Consider the following 23,607-nt stretch of genomic DNA (forward strand, 5'->3'; position numbering starts at 1 on the left):
TTTCTGTAATCTAAGCAACTGGCCGGGCATGGTGGCTGGCACCTGTAATCCTAACACTTTCGGAGGCCAAGGCAGGCAGATCAATTGAGGTCAGGAGTTCGAGTCCAGCCTGGCCAACATGGTGAAACCCTGTCTCTACTAAAAATACAAAAATTAGCTGGGAGAGGTGGTGAGCACCTGTAATGCTAGTTACTCGGGAGGCTGAGGCCGGAGAATCACTTGAACCCAGGAGGTGGAGGTTGTACTGAGCCGAGATCATGCCACACTGCACTCCAGCCTGGGTGACAGAGCGAAACTCTGACTTAATTTAAAAAAACAAAAAAAACAACAAAAAACCTTGGCCTTATTTGTCTTACTCCAAAGTCGTTATGATTGTTTCCTGTGTTTTCCTTTAAAAGCTTAATTCATTTAGTTTTATGTTTAAGTCCACTATTCATCTCAAATTCATTTTTGTGGATGGTGGAGGTGATTTTTTTTTCTTTATGGATCTCCAGTATTCCAGCAGTACCATTTGTGAAAAAGATTTTCCTTTCCTCGTTGGATCACTTTGGTGTTTTAGTCAAAAATCAAATGACTGTTTTAAGTGCAGGTCTATTTCTGTGCCCTCTTTTGTTGCATTGATCAATTTTTTAATCCTTACATCAGTACTATACTGTCTTTTTAGTAAGGTTTGAAGTAAGGTAGGGTCATTTGCATGTCTCTTACACTATCAAATTTTACCAAAAAAAAAAACCGTCTGGAAATTAGGGATTGTGTTTATAATCTATGGCTCAATTTGGGGAGAATGCCAATTCTTAACAGTATGGTCTCTTTGAATTCATGAACGTGGTATCATAGTATACCCGTCAATTTATTTAGGTTGCGTTTGGTTTCTCAACTTTTTTTTTTTTGGCGTAGAAGTCTTCTACATCTTCTGTTAAATGTGTTCCTATGTATTTGGGTTTTTGGAACTGTAGTAAACAGAATTTTAAAACTTTTATTTTCCAATTTTGTCCTGTACATAAAAATAAAATTGATTTTTGCATGTTACCCTTGGCTGATTTATTAAAAATCTGTGTTTCACAGAGTGTTTTTAAAAAATATCCACTGCCTCTTTCCTAGGTCATGCCTTTATTACCTTGTCCCTGAACAGTTAGAGTAGCTTCTCCATTGGTCTCACTGCTCTGGTACTATTCCACTTTGTGTCTGTTCCTAGCTCAGAACTCTTCAGTGATTCTTTGGTTTCTGTAGATTAAAGTTCAACAGACTAAGTATGGCATTTATGACTTTCCACAATCTAGTCTCTATTCCAGCCTTATCTCTTTCTACTCCTGTGTGAACTCTATGTAGCAGGTTTTCTTCTCCTAAGCCTCTGCTGGCGTGGTGCTTCAACTCAAATTCTTTCCCCATTCACTCTTCCATCTAAGTTCTACTAACCCTGAGAATATATCATGTATTCGTTAGTAGGTGCTCCCCATTCTCCCTGGCCTTAGCAATCGCTCCTCTAGTTTGGCCATGGATTTGCCTATTCTGGACATTTCATGTAAATAGAATCATACAATATGTGGGCTTTTGCAACTAACTTTTTTTCTCTAAGCATACTATTTTCAAGGTTCATGTTGTTGCATGTATCAGTACTTTATTCTTTTTTATGGCCAAAAAAATGGCATCGTATGGATGTATTGGCATACTCCATTTTGTTGCACTTTGCTTTATTGTGTTCTACAGATATTGTGATTTTTATTTTTTTTACAAATTGAAGATTTGTGAGAACCCTGTGTCAAGCAAATCTATTGGCACCATTTTTCCAACAACATGTTCTCCCTTTTCTCCCTTCATTTCTGTCAGCATTTTTTTAGCAGTATTGTATTGTTTGTTTGTTTATTTATTTATTTATTTATTTATTTTGAGATGGAGAGTCTCTGTCGCCCAGGCTGGAGTGCAGTGGTGCAATCTTGGCTCACTACAACCTCTGCCTCCCGAGCTCAAGCAATTCTCCTGCCTCAGCCTCCCAAGTAGCTGGCATTACAGGCACCCGCCACCATGCCCAGCTAAGTTTTTGTATTTTTAGTAGAGATGGAGTTTCTCCATGTTGGCCAGGCTGGTCTCGAACTCCTGACCTCAAGTGGTTCACCTGCCTTGGCCTCCCAGAGTGCTGGGATTACAGGCGTGAGCCACTGTGCCCGGCCAGCAATAACATATTTTAAAATTAAGGTATGTACATTGTTTTCTTAGACCTAACACTATTATACTCTTAAAAGACTACAGTATAGTGTATAAGCATAACTTTTTTTTTTTTTTTTTTGCAACAGAGTCTTGCTCTGTTGCCAGGCTGAAGTGCAGTGGCGCGAGCTCAGCTCACAGAAACCTCCACCTCCCAGGTTCAAGTGATTCTCCTGCCTCAGCCTCCCCGGTAGCTGGGATTACAGGCACGTGCCACCACACCTGGCTAGTTTTTGTATTTTTAGTAGAGACGGGGTTTCGCCATGTTGGCCAGAATGGTCTCGATCTCCTGACCTCATGATCCATCCACCTTGGCCTCCCAAAGTGCTGGCATTACAGGCCTGGGCCACCACGCCCGGCCATAAGCATAACGCCCAGTACATAAGCATATTTACTGGGAAACCAAAAAATTGGTGTGACTCACTTCCTTGCAATATTGGCTTTATTTTTTTCTGGAACCAAAGCCATGATATCTCCAAAGTATGTCTGTATCATATTTTATCTATTAGTTGAGGAACATTTGGGTTGCTTTTACTTTCTGGCTATTAATACTGCTACGTGCGTTTGTGTATACAAGTTATTTGATACATATATGTATCAAGTAGAATCCCATGCCACTCATGAATTTATTTCCTACTATTTTTTAAAAATATTATGTAGCTTGAGCATTAGGCTTTATGCTGTGCTCCTATATAATAGTCAAAATACAAGCTGATTTTTAAAAAAAAATGGCAATAAATGTATTTGTATGTGTAGGGAGTCTCCAACTTAAAGAGGGGTTTTCTAAAAGTTCATCTGTTAGTGGAACTCAGGTTATATTACTTTATAAATAAAAATATGTGTGGATCTCAGGTCAAACAATAAAAATACATTTAGAGGTCCAATTGGAATGCTAAGAACAGTTTTTGTTCATTTATGAAATAGTTTAGTTTCATAATGTCAAGAGAAATTACCTTGCTCATTGCCCTTCTCTTTGGAGTTCTGGTGGTGGTATGTCAGTCATGGTAAATAAAAACAGGATGAATTGTTTCATATTGTTCTAATTGTCTCAGCAGGCATCACTAATCTCTGTCAGTAGAGTATTAGTCTGTACTGTATATAAGTGCTAGTAACTGAGGACCAAAATGATTGTTTATGTTCTAGAAGTGTATTAAAGTAAAAATTCCATTTGAAACAAACAAGAAAATGCCTTTATTGGATTCTTCCTAAATATTACCAAAGTGACATTCCTGTAACATCTGCCTACAATTAAGATTAGAAATAAAAATTTTATTTGGTAACTAAACCGTAGATGAGAAAATAATTTTACCTATATTGGTAGGTAAGTAGTCATTTACTATAAGGTAAAATTGAGAGTGGTATTAATGTGGCAAGATTACATTGATATCTTAATAATGCTCAAACAGAAAAGCTTTTTTTTTTTCTTTTTTGAGATGGAGTCTCGCTCTGTCACCCAGGCTGGAGTGCAGTGGCATGATCTCGGCTCAGTGCAACCTTCACCTCCCAGATTCAAGTGATTCTCCTGCCTCAGCCTCCTGAGTAGCTGGGATTACAGGCACCCGCCACCACGTCCGGCTAATTTTTGTAGTTTTAGTAGAGACAGGGTTTCACCATGTTGGCCAGGATGGTCTTGAACTCCTGACCTCAAGTTATCTGCCCATCTAGGCCTCCCAAAGTGCTGGGATTACAGGCATGAGCCACCGTGCCCAGCCAGAAAAGCTTTTAAAAGATAATTCTAATTGCTTATGTCAGTCAAGTCACTAATTTTTTTGATTTTTAATTTTAGATACAAAAGTTTTGCAGTACTATTTCAATCTAGGATTGCAGGTAAGTGCCATGTTAAAATTTCTTTGATAAGCCCTATTTTCAAAGTATAGACCGTTTTGATAATCAGACTCTTGAACTTCAAAAGCCAAAATCATTAAGGGGACTAAACATTTTAATTCTGTCTAAGAGATCTCTGAAGATGACATAGTTCAGTTGTCTGCTTTAGCCTCCCAGTGCTTTAGTTTCTCTTATAAAATAGTCGTTAAACTGAAGAGAGGGGTACTGGGCTGTAAGCAGCACAATCAGCATATATTAGATGAGCCATCATATTTAACATTACATGCTAACTTTTCACTGTGGTGTTCTGTCTCAAAATAAATGAATTATCCTAAAATATTTTTATGACTATCTTTCCATTTTATGTGAAAATTAGACAAATTCGAAGAAATTTAAGGCACTGTATTTTGTTCTTTGAAACCAATGAGAACAAAGACACAATGTACCAGAATCTTTGAGACACAGCTAAAGCAGCGTTTAGAGGGAAATTTATAGCACTAAATACCCACATGAGAAACTGGGAAATATCTAAAATCAACACCCTAACATCACAATTAAAAGAACTAGAGAAGCAAAAGCAAACAAATTCAAAACCTAGCAAAAGACAAGAAATAACTAAGATCAGAGCAGAGCTGATAGAGACACAAAAAACCCTTCAAAAAATCTGAATCCAGGAGCTGGTTTGTTTTGAAAAGATTAACAAAATAGACCATTAGCCAGGTGAATAAAGAAGAAAAGAGAGAAGAATCAAATAGACACAATAAAAAATGATACCACAGAAATACAAACTGCCATCAGAGAATACTATAAACACCTCTATGCAAATAAACTAGAAAATCTAGAAGAAATGGATAAATTCCTGGACACACACACCCTCCCAAGACTAAACCAGGAAGAAGTCTAATTCCTGAGTAGACCAATAACAAGTTCTGAAATTGAGGCAGTAATTAATAGCCTACCAACCAAAAAAAGTCCAGGACCAGATGGATTCACAGCCGAATTCTACCAGAGGTACAAAGAGGAGCTGGTACTATTCCTTCTGAACGATTCCAATCAATAGAAAGAGAGGAACTCCTTTCTAACTCATTTTATGAAGCCAACATCATCCTGATAGGAAAACCTGGCAGAGACACAACAAAAAAAGAAAATTTCAGGCCAATATCCCTGATGAACATCGATGTGAAAATCCTCAATAAAATACTGGCAAACCGAATCCAGCAGCACATTAAAAAGCTTATCCACCACAATCAAGTTGGCTTCATCCCTGGGATGCAAGGGTGGTTCAACATATGCAAATCAATAAATGTAATCCATCACATAAACAGAACCAATGACAAAAACCACATGATTATCTCAATAGATGCAGAAAAGGCCTTCTATAAAATTCAACACCCCTTCATGCTAACAACTCTATAAACTAGGTATTGATGGAATGTATCTCAAATTAATAAGAGCTATTTATGACAAACCCACAGCCAGTATCATACTGAATGGGCAAAAGCTGGAAGCATTCCCTTTGAAAACCGGTACAAGACAAGGATGTCCTCTCTCACCACTCCTATTCAGCATAGTATAGGAAGTTCTGGCCAGGGCAGAAAGAAAGTTCTGGCCAGGGCAGAAAGAAAGAAAGAAAGAGAGAAAGAGAGAAAGAGAGAAAGAGAGAAAGAGAGAAAGAAAGAAAGAAAGAAAGAAAGAAAGAAAGAAAGAAAGAAAGAGAGAGAAAGGAAGGAAGGAAGGAAGGAAGGAGTATACGAATAGGAAGACAGGAAGTCACTTTGTCTTTGTTTGCAGATGACATAACTGTATATTTTAAAAACCCCATTGTCTCAGCCCAAAAGCTCCTTAAGCTGATAAGCAACTTCAGCAAAGTTGAAGTTGTGTGCAACACAAAATCAGTGTGCAAAAATCACAAGCATGTCTATACACCAATGATAGCCAAATCATGAGTGAATTCCCATTCACTATTGCTACAAAGAGAATAAAATACCTAGGAATCCAACTTACAAGGGATGTGAAGGACCTCTTCAAGGAGAACTACAAATCACTGCTCAATGATATAAGAGAGGACACAAAGGGAAAAACGTTCCATGCTTATGGATAGGAAAAATCAATATCATGAAAATGGCCATACTGCCCAAAGTAATTTATAGATTCAATGTTATTCCCATCAAGCTACCATTCACTTCCTTCACAGAATTAGAAAAAACTACTTTAAATTTCATATGGAACCAAAAAAGAGTCCATATAGCCAAGACAATCCCAAGCAAAAAGAACAAAGCTGGAGGCATTGTGCTATCTGACTTCAAACTATTTTACAAGGCCACAGTAACCAAAACAGCATGGTACTGGTACCAAAACAGGTATATAGACCAATAGAACAGAACAGAGGACTCAGAAATAACACCACACATCTACAACCATCTGATCTTTGGCAAACCTGACAAAAACAAGGAATGGGGAAAGGATTCCCTATTTAATAAATGGTGCTGGGAAAACTGGCTAACCATATGCAGAAAACTGAAACTGGACCCATTCCTTACATCTTATACAAAAATTAACTCAAGATGGATTAAAGACTTTAAGACCTAAAACCATAAAAACCCTAGAAGAAAACCTAGGCAATACCATTCAGGACATAGGCGTGGGCAAAAACTTCATGACTAAAACACCAAAAGCAATGGCAACAAAAGCAAAACTAAAATTGACAAGTGGGATCTAATTAAACTAAAGAGCTTCTGCACAGAAAAAGAACCTATCAGTGTGAACAGGCAACCTACAGAATGGGAGAAAAGTTTTGCAATCTATCCATCTGACAAAGGGCTAATATCCAGAATCTACAAGGAACTTAAATTTACAAGAAATAAACAACCCCATCAAAAAGTGGGCAAAGAATATGAACAGACACTTTTCAAAAGAAGACATTTATGTGGCCAACAAACAGGAAGAACTCATCACTGGTCATTAGAGAAATGCAAATCAAAAGCACAATGAGATACCATCTCATGCCAGTTAGAATGGCAATCATTAAAAAGTCAGGAAACAACAGATGCTGGAGAGGATGTGGAGAAATAGGAACACTTTTACACTGTTGGTTGGAGTGTAAATTAGTTCAACCATTGTGGAAGACAGTGTGGTAATTCCTCAAGGATCTAGAATGAGGAATACAATTTGATTTAGCAATCCCATTACTGGGTATATACCCAAAGGATTATAAATCATTTTATAAAGACACATGCACATGTATGTTTACTGCAGCACTATTCACAATGCCAAAGACTTGGAACCAACTCACATACCCATCAATGATAGACTGCATAAAGAAAATGTGGCACATACACACCATGGAATACTATGCAGCCATAAAAAAGAATGAGTTCATGTCCTTTGTAGGGACATGGATGAAGCTGGCAACCATTCTCAGCAAACTATCACAAGGACAGAAAATCAAACACCGCATGTTCTCACTCATAAGTGGGAGTTGAACAGTGAGAACATACGGGCACAGGGAGGTGAACATCACACATTGGGGCCTGTCGGGGGGTTGGGGGCAAAGGGAGGGAGAGCATTAGGACAAATACCTAATGTAGGTGACAGATTGATGGGTGTAGAAAACCACCATGGCACATGTATACCCATGTAACAAACCTGCATGTTCTGCATGTGTATCCCAAAACTTGTATAATAAATATAAAAATAAAAATAGCTGCATTTTTAAAGCACTCATGTGTTCATAGATGCTTGCTCAACACTGTTTTTTCACCACTCCCCTGAGTTGTAGAGGCAGGTGGGTACTGACAAATGTCTTTATCAGTGAAAGGTGTCTCCGAGTTGAGGTGAGAGCTCTTTTATTTTAGTCTTTCAGGGATCACTTTCCCTCTGAAATACACTTGACTTAAAATGTAACAAGATGGCATATTTACTGAAAGGAATAATGCATCTTAAGATCTGTCAGATGATGATAAACTCTGTGCTCTCCTGGATAATACTCAGATTAGTTCATATTCCCTGACACTGATTTCCCTGAAGCTTTAGACATGTCAGTGCCAAGAAAACTGTCTTTCCAAATAGTACACATCTATAAATTAAGAGTAATGGGGTGGGTTTTTGTTCTTTGAGACTATTTTTCCTAAATTTAGTTTCAAGAATTGATAAACCGCTTGCCCCTTCTGTTATGTTAGTTTATTATAGTCACATGTGGAAACTTTGTAATCTATTTCTCTGAGGCATTTAAAAATATTCTGCCTTTTACATCATAGAATACCAGGAGATGCTGAATAGATATTTCAATATTTTTCTTATTAGAAATCATAGTGTCCATTGTAGTACATTTTGAAAATACTGTGGTATAAAGAAAACTAAAATCACCTCTATGATCACTGTATACTTTTATATTTTTTCTTACAATTTTGTATTTTACAAACTATGGATTATGCTGTATAATTTTTAAATCTTTTAACAATACAAGCATTTTTTCTTTAAATATTTGACAGCATGATTTTCGTTGCCTGTATAGTATTTCATTACGGGTATATAATTTATCCAGTTCCCTGTTGTTAAATACTATGTGCAATGTTTTTTGCTTTTAAAAATACTATAAAAGACACCTTTGTATACAGGTCTTTTAGATTATTTCCTAAAAGAATTCTTAGGTTTAAATATGAGATACAAGTGCTGCAAAAGATCCTAAAGTTCTAATAGAGAACAGACTGTCAAGTTTTTAGGTCAAAAAAGTCATTGCTACCTCACCTGAAAATCATGGCCCAATTCTTACTTTTTTTTTTTTTTTTGTCTGTGGGGAACTGTATTACATTAAGAATAGAGAAGAGTGAAGTTTCTTGTTTTTTTGTTGCCCTTTCTTGCTCAAGTGCTATTACCACAGCTACTGGCACTCCATGGTCTATGTGCCACAGATGCAGCAGCAGCTTCATGTAGAGAATTATCCAGTCTATACTGAGCCACCTCTGGTAGATCAAACCGTTCCTCAATGCTACAGTGAGGTGAGGAGAGAAGATGGCATACAGGCGGAAGCATCAGCAAATGGTGAGTGTGTAATGAGATTGCCAGCAAGAAAGACAGTTGATTTTATTGTGTGTAATTCAATAATAGCTTTCATATATTTCATCAGGTCCATGTACTACACCAGTGATTCTCAAAGCATGATATGTGGACCTCTTGTGGTCCCTAAGACTCTTTCAAGGGATTCATGAGGTCAGAAGTGTTCACAATAATACTAAGAGTTTATTTGCCCCTTTCACTGGCTTGCATTTTCATTGAGGACATAGAAACCAGTGGTGGGTAAAACTGCTGACACCTAAGCACTAGTTGGTACTGACCCCAGACTCTGCTAGTAATCAGTGTTTTTCTCACTGCCACACACCCATGGTACAAAAATGCCAATCTTATTTTTTTTTGTTTAATCAAAGACATTTTTACTAAATTTTTATCCTTGAATAGTTGTATTTTTCTTTGTGACAAAAATGGAACTACTTATAAAACACTTCTGCATACTAAATGAAGTATAATGATTAACTTAAGGAAAAAGACTTGTGCTATTAAGTTATGAGTTGTACTTGCTGACTTGAAAGAGGGATAAACTATCATTATTCACACTTTGTTGATCTGGCCGGCATTTTCTTAAATGAACAAAGTGAGCCTGTCACTTTAGGATAAATAACTAGTAATATTTGTTGCCAAAGATACAATTTTAGCTTTCAAATAAAAATTAGAATTTTGGAAAACATGTATCTTCCACCATGAGCTTGACACCTTCCCACCAATTAAAACTCCTGTAATAAGATAAGTAGAGCTGAATGTAGTTTCTTAAATTGTATGAGGAAATGTGTCAACATTTGGAAGATCTGCATAACTCAGTGAAGGAAGAGTTTCCCAATTACCAATGCATGATATGACCAAGGTGTGATTTTTGTAACAGATCTTTCCAAGTGCAAGATAAAACAGTGGATTTTAATGTAACAGAGCATGAAAATCCACATTGCTAGTGACCTTTGAGGAACTACCACTTATGTAGTTTGGGTGTAGCATCAAAGAATATCTACAATTATCTGAAAGGCTAGGTATTAAAATACTTCACTGAGCCAGGTGCAGTGGTTCACGCCTATAATCCCAGCACTTTGGGAGGCTGCGGCAGGTGGATCACCTGAGGTCAGGAGTTCGTACCTGACTTGCCAGGGTTGTTAGAAGAACTAATTGGGACCTTATGTATAAGTATACTATTACCTGGTGCATATTAGGAATACTAATTTCTCTCTTCCTTTCCATTTTTAAAGCATATTACAGTGTCAATCTTTTTTTTTGAATTTTGTGCAATATACCTTTTATAGAGCTATTTTTAATTGTAGTTAACTATGAGGCAGTGGCAGTCTTAATTTCACAGAGTTAATCTAAGCCCAAGTAATGAATTTTTTTTTTTGTCTAATGTGTATACTCATTATAGCAAGATTAAAACAGCATTTATTTCTACTGGAACTGACTTATGGCAAAAGTGCTATGAAATTAAAATGTGATCTTAATGACATTCAGGAGATGACACTTTTAGGGTGTTCTTCAGAACTATACTTTCAGGTATAGACCAGAATGTCTAGACACCTGAGTTTTTCATTGCTAAATGGTTATTCGGATGATGTATACTGTAAAACTATTGGATAACTCAATTGTGACCACCTCTTACAAGAATTTAATTAACTAGAAGGACTCTAAAGAATATTTATGTATTTAGCTTGCTGATACCTAAATCATCCCGGAAAGATAGCTGTCTGTACATTGAATAGATTTGACACATATATTTCACAGTGTTTTAATTTGGAAATTTTCATATTATCTTTACTCATTATTTGTATTTAAAGTGCTCCTGCTGCAATTGCTGTGATCTTTCTTATAGTTAATTTTATTTTCACACATAAGAACATCCATTTATGTTGCATGGGGTTCTGTTTTGGTGAATTTTTGTATATAAAGTAGACTGTATACATCCTTTCTTTCAGATACTTTTCCGAATGCTGATTCTTCATCTGTCCCTCATGGAGCAGTCTATTATCCAGTAATGTCAGATCCCTATGGGCAGCCACCTTTGCCAGGTTTTGACTCCTGCCTTCCGGTTGTGCCAGATTATTCCTGTGTTCCCCCCTGGCATCCAGTTGGTACAGCATATGGTGGTTCTTCTCAAATTCATGGTGCTATAAATCCTGGGCCAATTGGCTGTATTGCTCCATCTCCCCCAGCTTCTCATTATGTACCTCAGGGTATGTAAGATCCAGCAGTATGAAGTATTCTTGCACTGCCATTTTCTTGCTGTTTTTGTTTTTAAAAAGTATTTTATGTTAGTGGTTAAATGATTTAGGTGATTAGTGTTTACTATTGTATTTGTCTTTAAAATTATTTTATCTTTTGATTTAAAATAGTACTTTAAAATTAAGGGGTATTATTTTGGGCTGTGACTAAGGAAATTGAGATGGATGTACAAGTAGCCCCATATTGAGCATACTTCATTGTATTCAGCTGTTTTCCTGTCAGCCATTTGTCAGCTTTATATTAGCTGATGGTACCAATTGATAAAATGAATATAAAGTATTTCATTGGTTCAAAAATCACACATCATATTAAACCAGGCAGAATTGGAGTAACTTCCACTTTTTTCTAGAAAGTAAAACCAAGAGCCTTTGCTTCTGGATAACTCACTTAATATTAAATTAAAGAGCTCTTCAGGTTTCTTGAGAATTATCTGAAGCCAGTTGCATTCTGTGATATCAGTTTTGAAGGCACATGGTTCTCTGCTTTAGATTTATCCCATATGCTATTGTTTAATACTGGATGTATGTAAGTGTTTTACTGCACTGTATTGAATTGGTGTCTTTTGCACAGTTAGCAGTAAATAAAAATTAGCATTTAAAATTGCCAAAACTTGTGGGATTTTTTCTTTTTGCATTTTCATGTCAGCAAAGAGTACCGGACATTTGATTGTTTCAACATGTTTTTTCTCTGGCATTTTGGTTGCAAAAGAATGTGAATTTTTAGCATGAACTGGTGGGGAGTAGTTGCAGGGCCACTTGAGATGTTATTTAATCTAGAGTCATTGCAGCACATACTACCATATCTACGCCTTTTCTCCAGAAAATGTTCCTTTTATGTTGTATGTGTGTGTGTGTTTTTTTAAAGCATTTATAACCCTCTTATAGAACTTCAGACTTCTCATTATCCTATACTTTCAATAGTTGTAGGAGCCAAGGGAAAACTCCTTCACCCTCTAAAGGTTCACCAAAAACTCAGCTCACAAAAGGCAGATAAAGAGAAAGGGCGTACAAATTTTATTAATGTGTACATGGGAACCTTCAGAATGAAGACCCAAAAATACAGGGGAAATTGTCCATTTTTTATGCTTAGCTTCAATGAAGTATGGACAGCCATTAGAAATATGATTGGACAAAAAGGGTATGATCTGCTAATGGACTTGAGTAGGGGAAACCCAACAAGGCTTGTTTGTATTCTTGGCCTCTCTGAGCACACATTCCTTCCTTCTGGGTGTGGGACAGGATCCTCTCTGGAATAGGGGGTCTTAATACAGTCAAACCAGGTAAATCAGATAATTTTTTATGACCAGTTTTTACACAGAAAGGTGGAGTAATATCTTTAGGTTTTAGAAAAGTTAGAGTAATATTTTTAGGTTTTATGGCTGGCTTTCAGGAAAAAGGGGTTCTGGTTTCTATGACCCACCTTGGGGAAGAGGGATTCTAGTTTCTATGGCTAGCTTTGGGGAAGAAGGAGACTGAGAGACAGGAGGGCAGGAGAAGGTCAGAGAAAAACTTGCTACTGAGGCCTTCATTCGGGGGTATTGTTTTCTGAGTCCAGACATTGTCACATCTTACCATTTTTGTTTTTAGACTTAATCTTGTATCTCTGAAGGCCTGGCTTGGCTTTGGCTTTGGCTTGCTGTGAGACACATTTCATCATCCTTTTTTGCCTTCTCCCTTTCATCTATCTGAAGACCACAAGATGTTCTGTATTGATCAGTTCTTCTCTGAGGGGCAAATCGTCCTGAATGCTTTGCTCTGTCTCACCTGACAAACAGCTATTTAAAAAGTGTTCTTTGGTTGCCACAAAACCTATTTATATCGCTTTCTTAAAAGGTTATTTTTGTGACTCAGTCTCTCCTTTCCCCCTGTGGCTACACCTTGGCCAAAAAGAATAATTTGAGACATCAGGGCTTGAAGTACTTGAACAGTTGAAGGTACTGGAGTGGAACATTGCAAAGAAGATATATCTTCAATGTACTGTTCTCAAGATGATTGATATTGATGAGTTCTAAATAAGCCAATGTACTAAAGGTTTCTGCTTCATAATAGACAGTACCGATTGGATTTGTTTTTGTATCCTTGATTTTAAGAAGGCCTTGCACTATGAGTTAGCATCTGATAACTTAAGGTGAATGGTAGTGCACTAATGTTTTAATAACAACCAACTGTGTGTACTAGTGTTTTAACTTCTCTGCTAACCTCCTGGGTTCTCAATTTGTGCAGCCTGCAAATTGTGTTTTGCATAAAGGTTTGTTTTAGTCAAGCTTATAACATGGAACAGCCCCTTCCCAACATTTTTTGAATGTGCAAACATTTCTGAAGTATACATAATTCACAGAAAGTGATTGTCCTCTGTTTTCAGTTGTCAGTGGTTCACTAGCTTCTAAGGGGTGTTTTAGAAGGTTGTAGTCTTGAGAAATATGGATTTGGAATTTGGCGGGTTTTGAGACAGCACATCTGCCTTAGATTTCCAGTAGATTTGTTTTTATTTCAAACTTACATAATGCTGCCTTGACTTGTGCTCTATTACCAATTAATGAAATTTAATCATGATTGGCATTAACGTAACCTGAAAGCAATGTGTGTACTAGATTGTGAACTATCAATTGAGGTCAGTATTTGTGGCCTGCTTAAATCATGCAAGTTCTCTTTGGTTATGTATTAGAATCAGTCTTCTCTAAAAATAATCAAGGAGTGAGTCCTGGCCCTCCTGTTGTTGGGGGAGAGGTGAGGGTAACCTGTACTGCTGCAGAAGTCTGCAGTCGTTCTTGGAGGCAGCTGCCAGGTAAAAAGGAAATGGTTTTTGTGATGAAAACCAAAACAAAACCCTAACACTTAATCACCATCTAGGATAAACATAGTGGTAGACTTCTCCTTTTTACAGATTACCTCTTAAGTTGCTCTTGTTACAAAAGGTATCCTGCCTTTTCTCTGCATTTAACCAAATTTCAGCCATTTAGAATTGTTTGGGGAAGGAAATACAAAGGCACTGTAATTTGTTTGGAACCCTTTACTTACAGCCCCTTCTTGACATAAATCTGGTTACGCTAAAGGTAAAAAGCTGGATAATTTCTCATAGCCAGGAAAAATAATTAAATTCATTTTTATGCTGTATATATTCTCAAAACTGATTGTGGCTTTCTGCCTTGATTAAGAGCAGATGAAAACATTGAGTCGGTTTTACTGTTGAAATTTAAGACTTATGAATTTAAAACAGCTTTCATTTCCTTAAAGCTTATAATCAAGGCATAACCTTTCAATTAGCTTTGGATTTAAAAGGATAAATCATGGGATTTTTTATGTTAACACCAGACATTCAGAACTTAGACAAATCTCCATAGATAATGAATGATATAGTCTATTGGGAAGGGTGGAGCATAAACTTAATCTAGACTTTTGTAAATCTGGGCCAAATTTAGTTCATTTCATATGAAACCTCTTTAAGGCCTTTTATATTTACGTTTATAATAAAGAATTTATATAATTTATATAAGAATTCAAGAGAACTAATACAGGTTGAGCATCCCTAATCTGAAAATCCAAAATGCTGCAAAATCTGAAACTTCTTGAGCACTGACTTGCTGCTCAAAATGTTCTTTGTGGCAATTTGGAATTTCGAATTAGGAATGCTCAACCAGTAAATATAAAGCAAATATTCTCAAACCTGAAAAATTTTGAAATTCCAAACACTTCTGGTCCCAAACATTTCAGAAAAGGGATACTCAACCTATGTAGCAAGAGACAACCTCTTGTTTCCCTCCATCCTACCTAGAATGTTAAGTTTCAGTAGGAGCAACTTGATTTAGAACACTTGTCTTCTCTCCTACCTCAATGACCAAAGGCAGTTTTCCCTAAAATGCTTTTCAGGGACATGGAGGGTGCCTGTGTGTGGGAGATGTAGCTTCAGGAAAGGATTGACCTGAGTTTAGGTAATGACCTACTGTGTGACTAAAACTGCTTTAGAGTGATTATGGGAAGTGCTTCAAAGTAATTTCAGGATGAGTATTATAGATGAAAGAACATTAGCTGTGTGTCATTGAATAATTATCGTTGAAACTTAGGTTCATTATGCTATTTTGTTTGAAATTTTTGATAATAAAAACTACCTTGGTAACCTGCCATCTGGAGAGGAGATGTTTGCTTATGAAGTTAGTATGAGTTTGGGTTTTTTGAAATGTTGTCTTGAATCCTGAAAAGAATTAAACTTATAAGGTTGTAGAGAGGCTGTCACATAAGGTCCGCCCCTTAAAACATCTGGAGTTTTGGGGAAAGCTATAGGATGGAAAATGGGTTCTTGAAATTCTGTAATTAATTGCTAGCTACACGTAAAACTAGTTTTAATAAACACATGACATTTATTTGTAGTGGAAACTAATTGAGGTAAGTGAACCAATTCTGGTTTTATTGTTTCAGTAATTGTTTTCCCAATAATCACCACTTTTTTTTTTTTTTTGAGATGGAGTTTCTGTCTTGTCGCCCAGGCTGGAGTGCAATGGTGCGATCTCGGCTCACTGCAACCTTCTCCTCCCGGGTTCAAGTGATTCTTCTGCCTCAGCCTCCGGAGTAGCTGGGATTACAGGCATGTGCCACCACACCCGCCTAATGTTGTATTTTTGGTAAAGACGGGGTTTCTCCATGTTGGTCAGGCTGGTCTCAAACTCCCAACCTCAGATGATCCGCCCGCCTTGGCTTCCCAAAGTGCTGGGATTATAGGCATGAGCCACCGCGCCCGGCCGATCACCACCACTTTTGAGTTTACTTTTTTCCTTATGGCCGCTGGTGAGGGGGGATCTTGGAAACAAGAAAATCTGACTATTGTTTAGTTTTTTTCCTGGTAGGTGTCTCTTGCCACTGAGTAGACCTTTTGTGAAGGGGATGGGGTCATTACAAACAATATTGAGGTTAAACTGAATCAGTTCTTATGAATTCAGACCAGTCAGTGAATAAAAACGTTAAAATCTGTTCTAGCCAAACATTATTGGTTCATAGTATTGATTTATTAGTGTTATATGGATGGTCAGTCCCCTCACATAATTAGCAAATCTTTCTTGCAGAACTTTTGGCTCTTTCCAGACTATATAATTCAGGTTTTTCCAAATTGTTTGCAGAATTGTTGAAAAAATTCTACCCTAATACTAGACTTAAAATAATGTTTTATTTCCTTGCTCTGGTATGTTGGCTGCCTCAAAGTGAAAATTTTTACCTTCATAAAAAGCTATTTTATATTCAGTTGTTTTGTTTGTTTTAGCAGTTGAAGTTTGTTTTGATTTTCTTTAATTCCTTTTAGCTCTGCTAAAATAGCTTCAACTACCCAAGAAGTTTTTCCTTTCCTGGTTGTTTTGAAACATGGCATAGGATTTTGTTAATTTAGTTCTTTTTCTTTACTCACTGCTTATTTTTTTTCCAACATTTTCTTATAAAAATCTTTTAAACACAGAGCAGTTGAAGGAATTGTTCAGTTAAAGTGTATATTTACTACCTAAGTTCTATACTTAACATTTTCCTATACTTGCTTTTTCACATATCCATCTATAAGTCCTCATTTTTGATGCATTTCAAAGAAAATTGCAAACTTAAGTACAGATTACCTGTAAACATTTCATGCATATTGTTAACCAGAGTTCAATAGTTGTTAAAGATTTTTTTTCTTTTGAGGTAAAGTTTACATGCAGTGAAATGCACAAATCTTAAGTGTTGGATGCAGTGAGGTTTGACAAATCACATACTTGTGAAACCCAAGCCCTGATCAAGATAACATTATCATCCCCAGGAAGTCTCTTCATGCTTCTTCCCAGTCAAATCTTTCTATACCATTCCCCTGGGTAACCACTCTTGGTTCTGAGTTTTCCCCAATAGATTAGTTTTCTGTTTTTCTAACTACATAAATGAAAGTATATGCTCTCTTGTGTAAGGCTTCTTTCAGCATAATGTATTTGGGATTTATCTATGTTGTGTGTATCAAAAATTTATTGCTGAATATTATTTCATTGTATGAATATGCCATAGTTTATCCTTTTGATGGACACCTGGGCCGTTTCCAGTTTTTTTTACATATTATAAATAAAGCTTCTATGGATATTTTTCTGTAAATCTTTTTATGAGCATGTTATCATTTATCTTGGAATAGAATTATTGGGTCATAGGTGAGGTGCATGTTTAGTTTTTTTTATAAGAAACCACAGGACATTTTTCTCAAGTGGTTGTACCATTTTAAACTCCCATCAGCAATGTATGACAGTTCCAGTTTCTCATTACCATCAGCATATGATGGTGTCAGTGGTTTTTATTTTAGTCATTTTGGTGGATGTGTAGTAAGTGGTATCTCATTGTAGTAAGTGGTATCTAATTTGCATTTCCCTGATTATTTTTCATATCAAGCATTTTTATGTGCTTGTTCATTTGTATACCTTTGTGAAGTGTGTTCAAATAATTTGTGTTATTGCATTATAGGAGTTCTTTGTATATGCTGGTTGCAAATCTTTGTCAGATATACTTCTGTTTTTTTTTTTTTATTATTATACTTTAAGTTCTAGGGTACATGTGCACAACATGCAGGCTTATTACATACGTATACGTGTGCCATGTTGGTGTGCTGCACCCATTAACTCGTCATTTACATTAGGTATATCTCCTAATGCTATCCCTCCCCCCACCCCCACCCCATGACAGGCCCCAGTGTGTGATGTTCCCCTTCCTGTGTCCAAGTGTTCTCATTGTTCAATTCCCACCTATGAGTGAGAACATGCGGTATTTGGTTTTTTGTCCTTGTGATAGTTTGCTGAGAATGATGGTTTCCAGCTTCATCCATGTCCCTACAAAGCACATGAACTCATCATTTTTTATGGCTGCATAGTATTCCATGGTGTATATGTGCCACATTTTCTTAATCCAGTCTATCGTTGATGGACATTTGGGTTGGTTCCAAGTCTTTGCTATTGTGAATAGTGCCACAATAAACATACGCGTGCATGTGTCTTTATAGCAGCATGATTTATAATCCTTTGGGTATATACCCAGTAATGGGATGGCTGAGTCAAATGGTATTTCTAGTTCTAGATCCTTGAGGAATCGCCACACTGTCTTCCACAATGGTTAAACTAGTTTACAGTCCCACCAACAGTGTAAAAGTGCTCCTATTTCTCCAGCACCTGTTGTTTCCTGACTTTTTAATGATTGCCATTCTAACTGGTGTGAGATGTTATCTCATTTGTGACTTCTGCTTATTTTAATTATCCTTATCTAACCAGTGTGTAAATGTTGTACACTCATTTATGCTTAAAATAATTAGGCCAGGACTTACAGGTGAGTTATTTAGCTGAAAGTTAAGCTTTTCTGATATGCTAACCAGTGCCCTGCTGGTGTAAAAGTTAATCAGTAAAATAAGACAATCAAACTTCAGGAATCTGAATTAGTAGAAAGCTAGTTGCTGAAAAGTCTGTTACTACAAAAAAACCTGAAGGAGAAACATCAACTGATTCTGGAATTATTGCTCAGATGTCCTCAGATGACACTGGTTTAATCATGACCAGCTTAACCTCCATTTATATGTCTTCTCACTGTCTCACAGATTCCAACTGTTCTATGCAATATGTATCATACTTTTAAGTACTCAATGAAGAATAATTAATTTCCAGGATTGGGCCTCTAAGGTTTTTCAATGTTGTAAGCTATAGCTTTAAAACTGTATTGGTCTCTTTACTTCATCTCATAGTTCTTATAAATTATTATTAAATTCTTAAATACTAGTCAGCTTTGTTTAATGGAAGATATAAAAATCAGAATATTTATTCTCATATACTTTTCAAAATATATTGGACTGTGGAGGTCTCCCATTAGTGTTTCTGCTAGGCAAATTACATTGTGAAATCTTTTGTTCATAAATGTTAATAATAGGTGGCTACAAATGATTACACTGAAAAAGGGAGGAACATAACACCTTAAAATCTGAGTTGTCACACATTTCAGGGGAAAAAAGTAAATACTTTATTTTGTTGATACTGAAGCTAAAAATACACAAAATTATTTTATTGTACAAGATTCTTTTTAATACATTAAGATTGATACTGTGCACTTACAGAAAGTGTTTAAATAAAAGTGATAGTTATTCAAAGAGATTTCCACTTTGAAAATAGTCTTCAAAGCCAGTGTCATTTACACAGACACATTTGGAATTTTCCCTTTTCATGATTATGCTCAAGATGTATCATTTTAAACTGAAATTTGACACACTTTCTGTATGGTGATATGTGGTTGGGGCTGCCAACTAGGCTTAGAAGGTGAATTACACATAGCTCGTATTCTCTAGTATTCTCCTTCCTGCTACCAAATGTTAGTTTGTAGCTGCAGACTGCATTCATTGTTTTGAGTAGAAAGAAACTCCCATCCCTAATTTCAACCCCATTTTTGAGAAATATGGAATAAATAGAATCCTGTGAAGAGTTTAACTATTGTTCTGTTGAATAGTACCTCTGGTGTGCATTCCTATTATAAGAAACAAACTAAAATGTATTTGCTTGAGAAGGATGTGTTTATCCTTATCTGAAGTGTCCTGGGGAAGGTCTGTGTCTTTACTGTTGAGATAAGATACAGCTTTACTTTTACTTTGTTAAGGTAGTAATTTGAACAGTTAATTTTAAAGTTAATTTATTGAATTGAATTTCCTTTTACATTAAACCACAGACTAATGTGTTAACCCTTTGGGTTTAGAGGACTCTTCATGTGCTCACATAATATTCATTTTGGTGTCATTGGTCCCACTTATCCTGTTAAGACACTTGAGAATTCTGGCTGCTTCTCCTGCCCAAGTACACTAAGCACAGTTATCACTGATTTATTGGACTACAGGTTACTTTGCCTTGGATATTTAAACTGATTGCTTAATATGTTTTACAAGGAGGTCCTACAAGGTGTGGCCACAACATGATGAGGCTATACTTTAAATACCATGACTAGATCTTATACAGGAAATACTTAATCTGAATATGTGACTTTCAAATGACCTGAACACATTCAGCTAGCTAGCTGCCATCTTCCCATTAGAGTTTCTTTCCATTGCTTCTGCCACCATGGGTTCTTATGAGTCCAACATCCTCCCCTCTGTTCTCTATGGAGGTTAGTGGTTTTTCTTTACTGTCCCTCTCCCTGATAACAGCCTAGTCACCAGAGCCTCTGTGCTATACAATGTCATTTCTTAAGGATCAAATAAGTTTGAGGAGTCAATTCTGAGTTTATTTACAGCATAAGCCATTGGAACTCAATGTATTTTACTGTTTAAACACAAAGGGTTAATCATTATGGTTGTTCCCAAATCAGTGAAGCTTCTCTGTCTAAATATATTGCTCTTTAAAGTGTTCTCTTCAGGAGGCAATGTGCTTATTCATGTAAGGCTACCACTGCTCCAAGCATAATTGAAACTAGATTCCAGGATACAAAGGAGAACAAGCATTCTTGAGGGGGTGACGGAGATATTCTATAACTTGATTTTGGCTGGTGCTTCCAGGGGTATATACAACTCTGAAAACTCACCAATTTGTACACTTTAAATGAATGCAGGTAATTGTACATAAATCATTCCTCAATAAAGTTAATTAGGGGAAAAAACTAGATTCCCAAGAACAGTTCCAGGTCCCTTACAAATCCCACAAGAGACAATCTCATTATTTTATAATTGCACCTATCAAAGTGCCTATTGTGTAATAGCACTTGAAAATGTTTTTTGTTTGTTTGTTTTTAACCAGAGAAAGTGGTACTCATCTTGACTACCACATGTTTTACCAAGTGTGGATCTAAAATTACTTTTGGCAATTTCTAAATTCCTAAAAATTTAATCTTATAGGATCATGATTTTCTACCATTGAGGATATTCAGAGATTGTACTGTGGACTTTGAAAGTCATTTCAAAAGCAGAAGTCCAAAGTGGGTTGAGTAATGGCAGCATCATTAGAATATGGGTATGACTTTTTAAGGTGACTACTTTAAAGGACCACGTTCATTTGGGTGCATAAGTTCTGGTATGTTTATGAAAATATCAGTCATTATCCTATTTTATGTTTATTCCAAATTTATGAGGCTAAAAGATGACAGCAGATACATAATCTGGCTTTTTGCCATAGTGCCCTTCCTTACCTTTCATTTCTCTTTCATGTTGTTTTGACAAACCCACTTTATTTCTTAGATAAAATTTGAAGGAAGTGATCTTTCCAATTGGCTAAAGTGTACATATTTATGAAAGCCCATCTGTGATATTGCATTATGGGTGTGGTGTGTTGAACTTATATTTACAGTGATCCCAAGGTTGAGAACTTGTTAACATCTGAAATTTAACCCAAATATGACCCAAAATTTGAAAAATGATTTACTGGTAGTTCTGCTTTCATATATTGTTGCATTTTTTGAATTTCATTAAAGGAGAAATGATGATGCTAATGTTTTAATTAACCATTTTAAATTATATTTTTAATTCAGGTTATTCATCTCAATTTGGCCATCCAAAAAACTGACAATTTGGTGGTTTAGCCCCGTGTTTTAAAGTGTATATCCTCACTCATCCTTACTTCAAAAGCTTTTCCAACTGTCTCTTTACTACACTATCACCATCTAAGTTTCCCAATCCCAACAAAAATCCAAAGCCTCCTTTCTTCCTTCCAAGGGTCAGCTTTAAGAGTTGTGTAAGAGTGGAGAACTGTCAAGAGGGTTCCTAGGTTGGAAGGCAATTGGTGGCAATGAGTATTTTGGGGATATATTGAACTTCTGGGAAAAGATACAAAATGGCCAATCCCAGCTTAATTGTACTTTCAAATGGCTGGCTACCTTAGGCTTAAATAAAAGGCACACTGCCACATATTCATTCAAGTGCCACTAAGGACAGTGCCTTTTGTGTGTATGTATGTAAGCTCCTGGGATGTTAGGTTGCCCCAAAACCTGCTAAAGTCAAAGGGCAAATATGCTGAAAAATGGTGAAAATGACCTTCACGTTGCAAGTCATTCTAACCTACTTCAGTTAGTCTTTTTTGGTTCTATCAAGTCACTGGAGTTATAAAGAAAGTTCTTTGAGGGGGAGGAGGGTAGGACAGATACATGCTACTTTCAGGGATGTATGACAGTTGATTTCAATGATCAAAAGTTGTGGGCTGTTTATGTTCCTACAGAAATTGTTTGTCATTTATTTGTGTAGTGACAGGAAGCCTCTAGAGCTTTCACATCTTTTCACATCATATAAGAAAACTAGCTTTTTGGCATAAGGGCATTCCACTTAGTTTTATGTTTAAATATTATAATTCTTAATATGTATATGTCTCTCAGGTACCACAAACATTGATGGTATATCTTTAGAAAAAGAATGAACACAACTCAGATCCAGTAATCAAGTACAAGATACAAATCCACTCAAGTTGGCGATAACACAAATACTGAGCCTAAAGATGCTAGAGCACACTGGCTTGCTGCCTCTATCATTCCAGCAGTTAACTCTGTTTCTTAAACATTACATTTTCTAAAAGTAAAGCTCTCACAAGGCACCCACTAACACCTCCTCTGGATCACCACACAAAAGATGAAAATCCTAGGCCATGTACCAGCATATGAATGAATATTAACACCTCAAGTATTCACCAAATCTCAGGTATACAGTAAATCTGAAGTATGCAGACTATTTTGCCAAAAATGTGTATATTTAAGTCTTCCAGGTAAGTTATTCTGACCTAAATGCTTTTTTTTTTTTAAACAAAACCAGGAACCTCAAATCTTGATAGCTCTCAATATAAAAGTGCTACAGAAGATGCTGTCATGGCAGTTCATTTTGGCAATTCCTCACAGCTCAGGAAATGTCTCATTGAAAAGTTATTCTTGCTTCCCTCTCTTCAAAATGATCTAGTAATTACCTAAAGGGATAAAGGGCCAAGGGCAGAACCATCAAATGCTGTTAAGTTTTGTTATGTGTGTCTATGTATATACACAGACACGTTCTCACTTTTACAGACATCCCTCAAAAGGCAAAGCAAGCCAAAACCCACATCTGTTGGAAAAAAAGTTACTGGAAGGTTCATTGGAAATATAATGGTAACAATGTTTCTCTCTGCTGAAGTAAAGCTCACATTCATTTGGGGTACTCAGATCCCACTGCCGAGTCCTACACCAACAAGGTGGATATTTGGAGCAATTATCTAGATAAAGTAAGCCAAAGAAACAATCTAAAATATCCTTAGTTTTGAGGCAAAGCTGCAGGGATTGAAGGTAGGGCTGTGAAGTAGGTATGAAGAGGTTATTTAAATGATCT

General features: G+C 36.5%; 1 protein-coding gene across 17 annotated transcripts in view; it reads left to right on the forward strand.

Annotated features, from left to right (window-relative positions):
* ALG13 (ALG13 UDP-N-acetylglucosaminyltransferase subunit) overlaps nt 1-11,943 on the forward strand; it is a 79,089-nt gene extending 67,146 nt beyond the window's left edge. For all 17 annotated transcript variants that reach the window (XM_063804178.1, XM_003317635.5, XM_009439529.4 and 14 more), the window contains 3 exons: nt 3,989-4,029; nt 8,892-9,066; nt 11,028-11,943. In XM_063804178.1, coding sequence (XP_063660248.1) covers nt 3,989-4,029; nt 8,892-9,066; nt 11,028-11,293 — 482 coding nt within the window. In that variant the 3' untranslated portion in view covers nt 11,294-11,943. The remainder of the gene's footprint in view (nt 1-3,988; nt 4,030-8,891; nt 9,067-11,027) is intronic.
* Nucleotides 11,944-23,607: the final 11,664 nt, after the last annotated feature.

Source organism: Pan troglodytes, chromosome X (assembly GCF_028858775.2).
Source record: "Pan troglodytes isolate AG18354 chromosome X, NHGRI_mPanTro3-v2.0_pri, whole genome shotgun sequence".
NCBI classification, from domain to species: Eukaryota; Metazoa; Chordata; class Mammalia; order Primates; family Hominidae; genus Pan; species Pan troglodytes.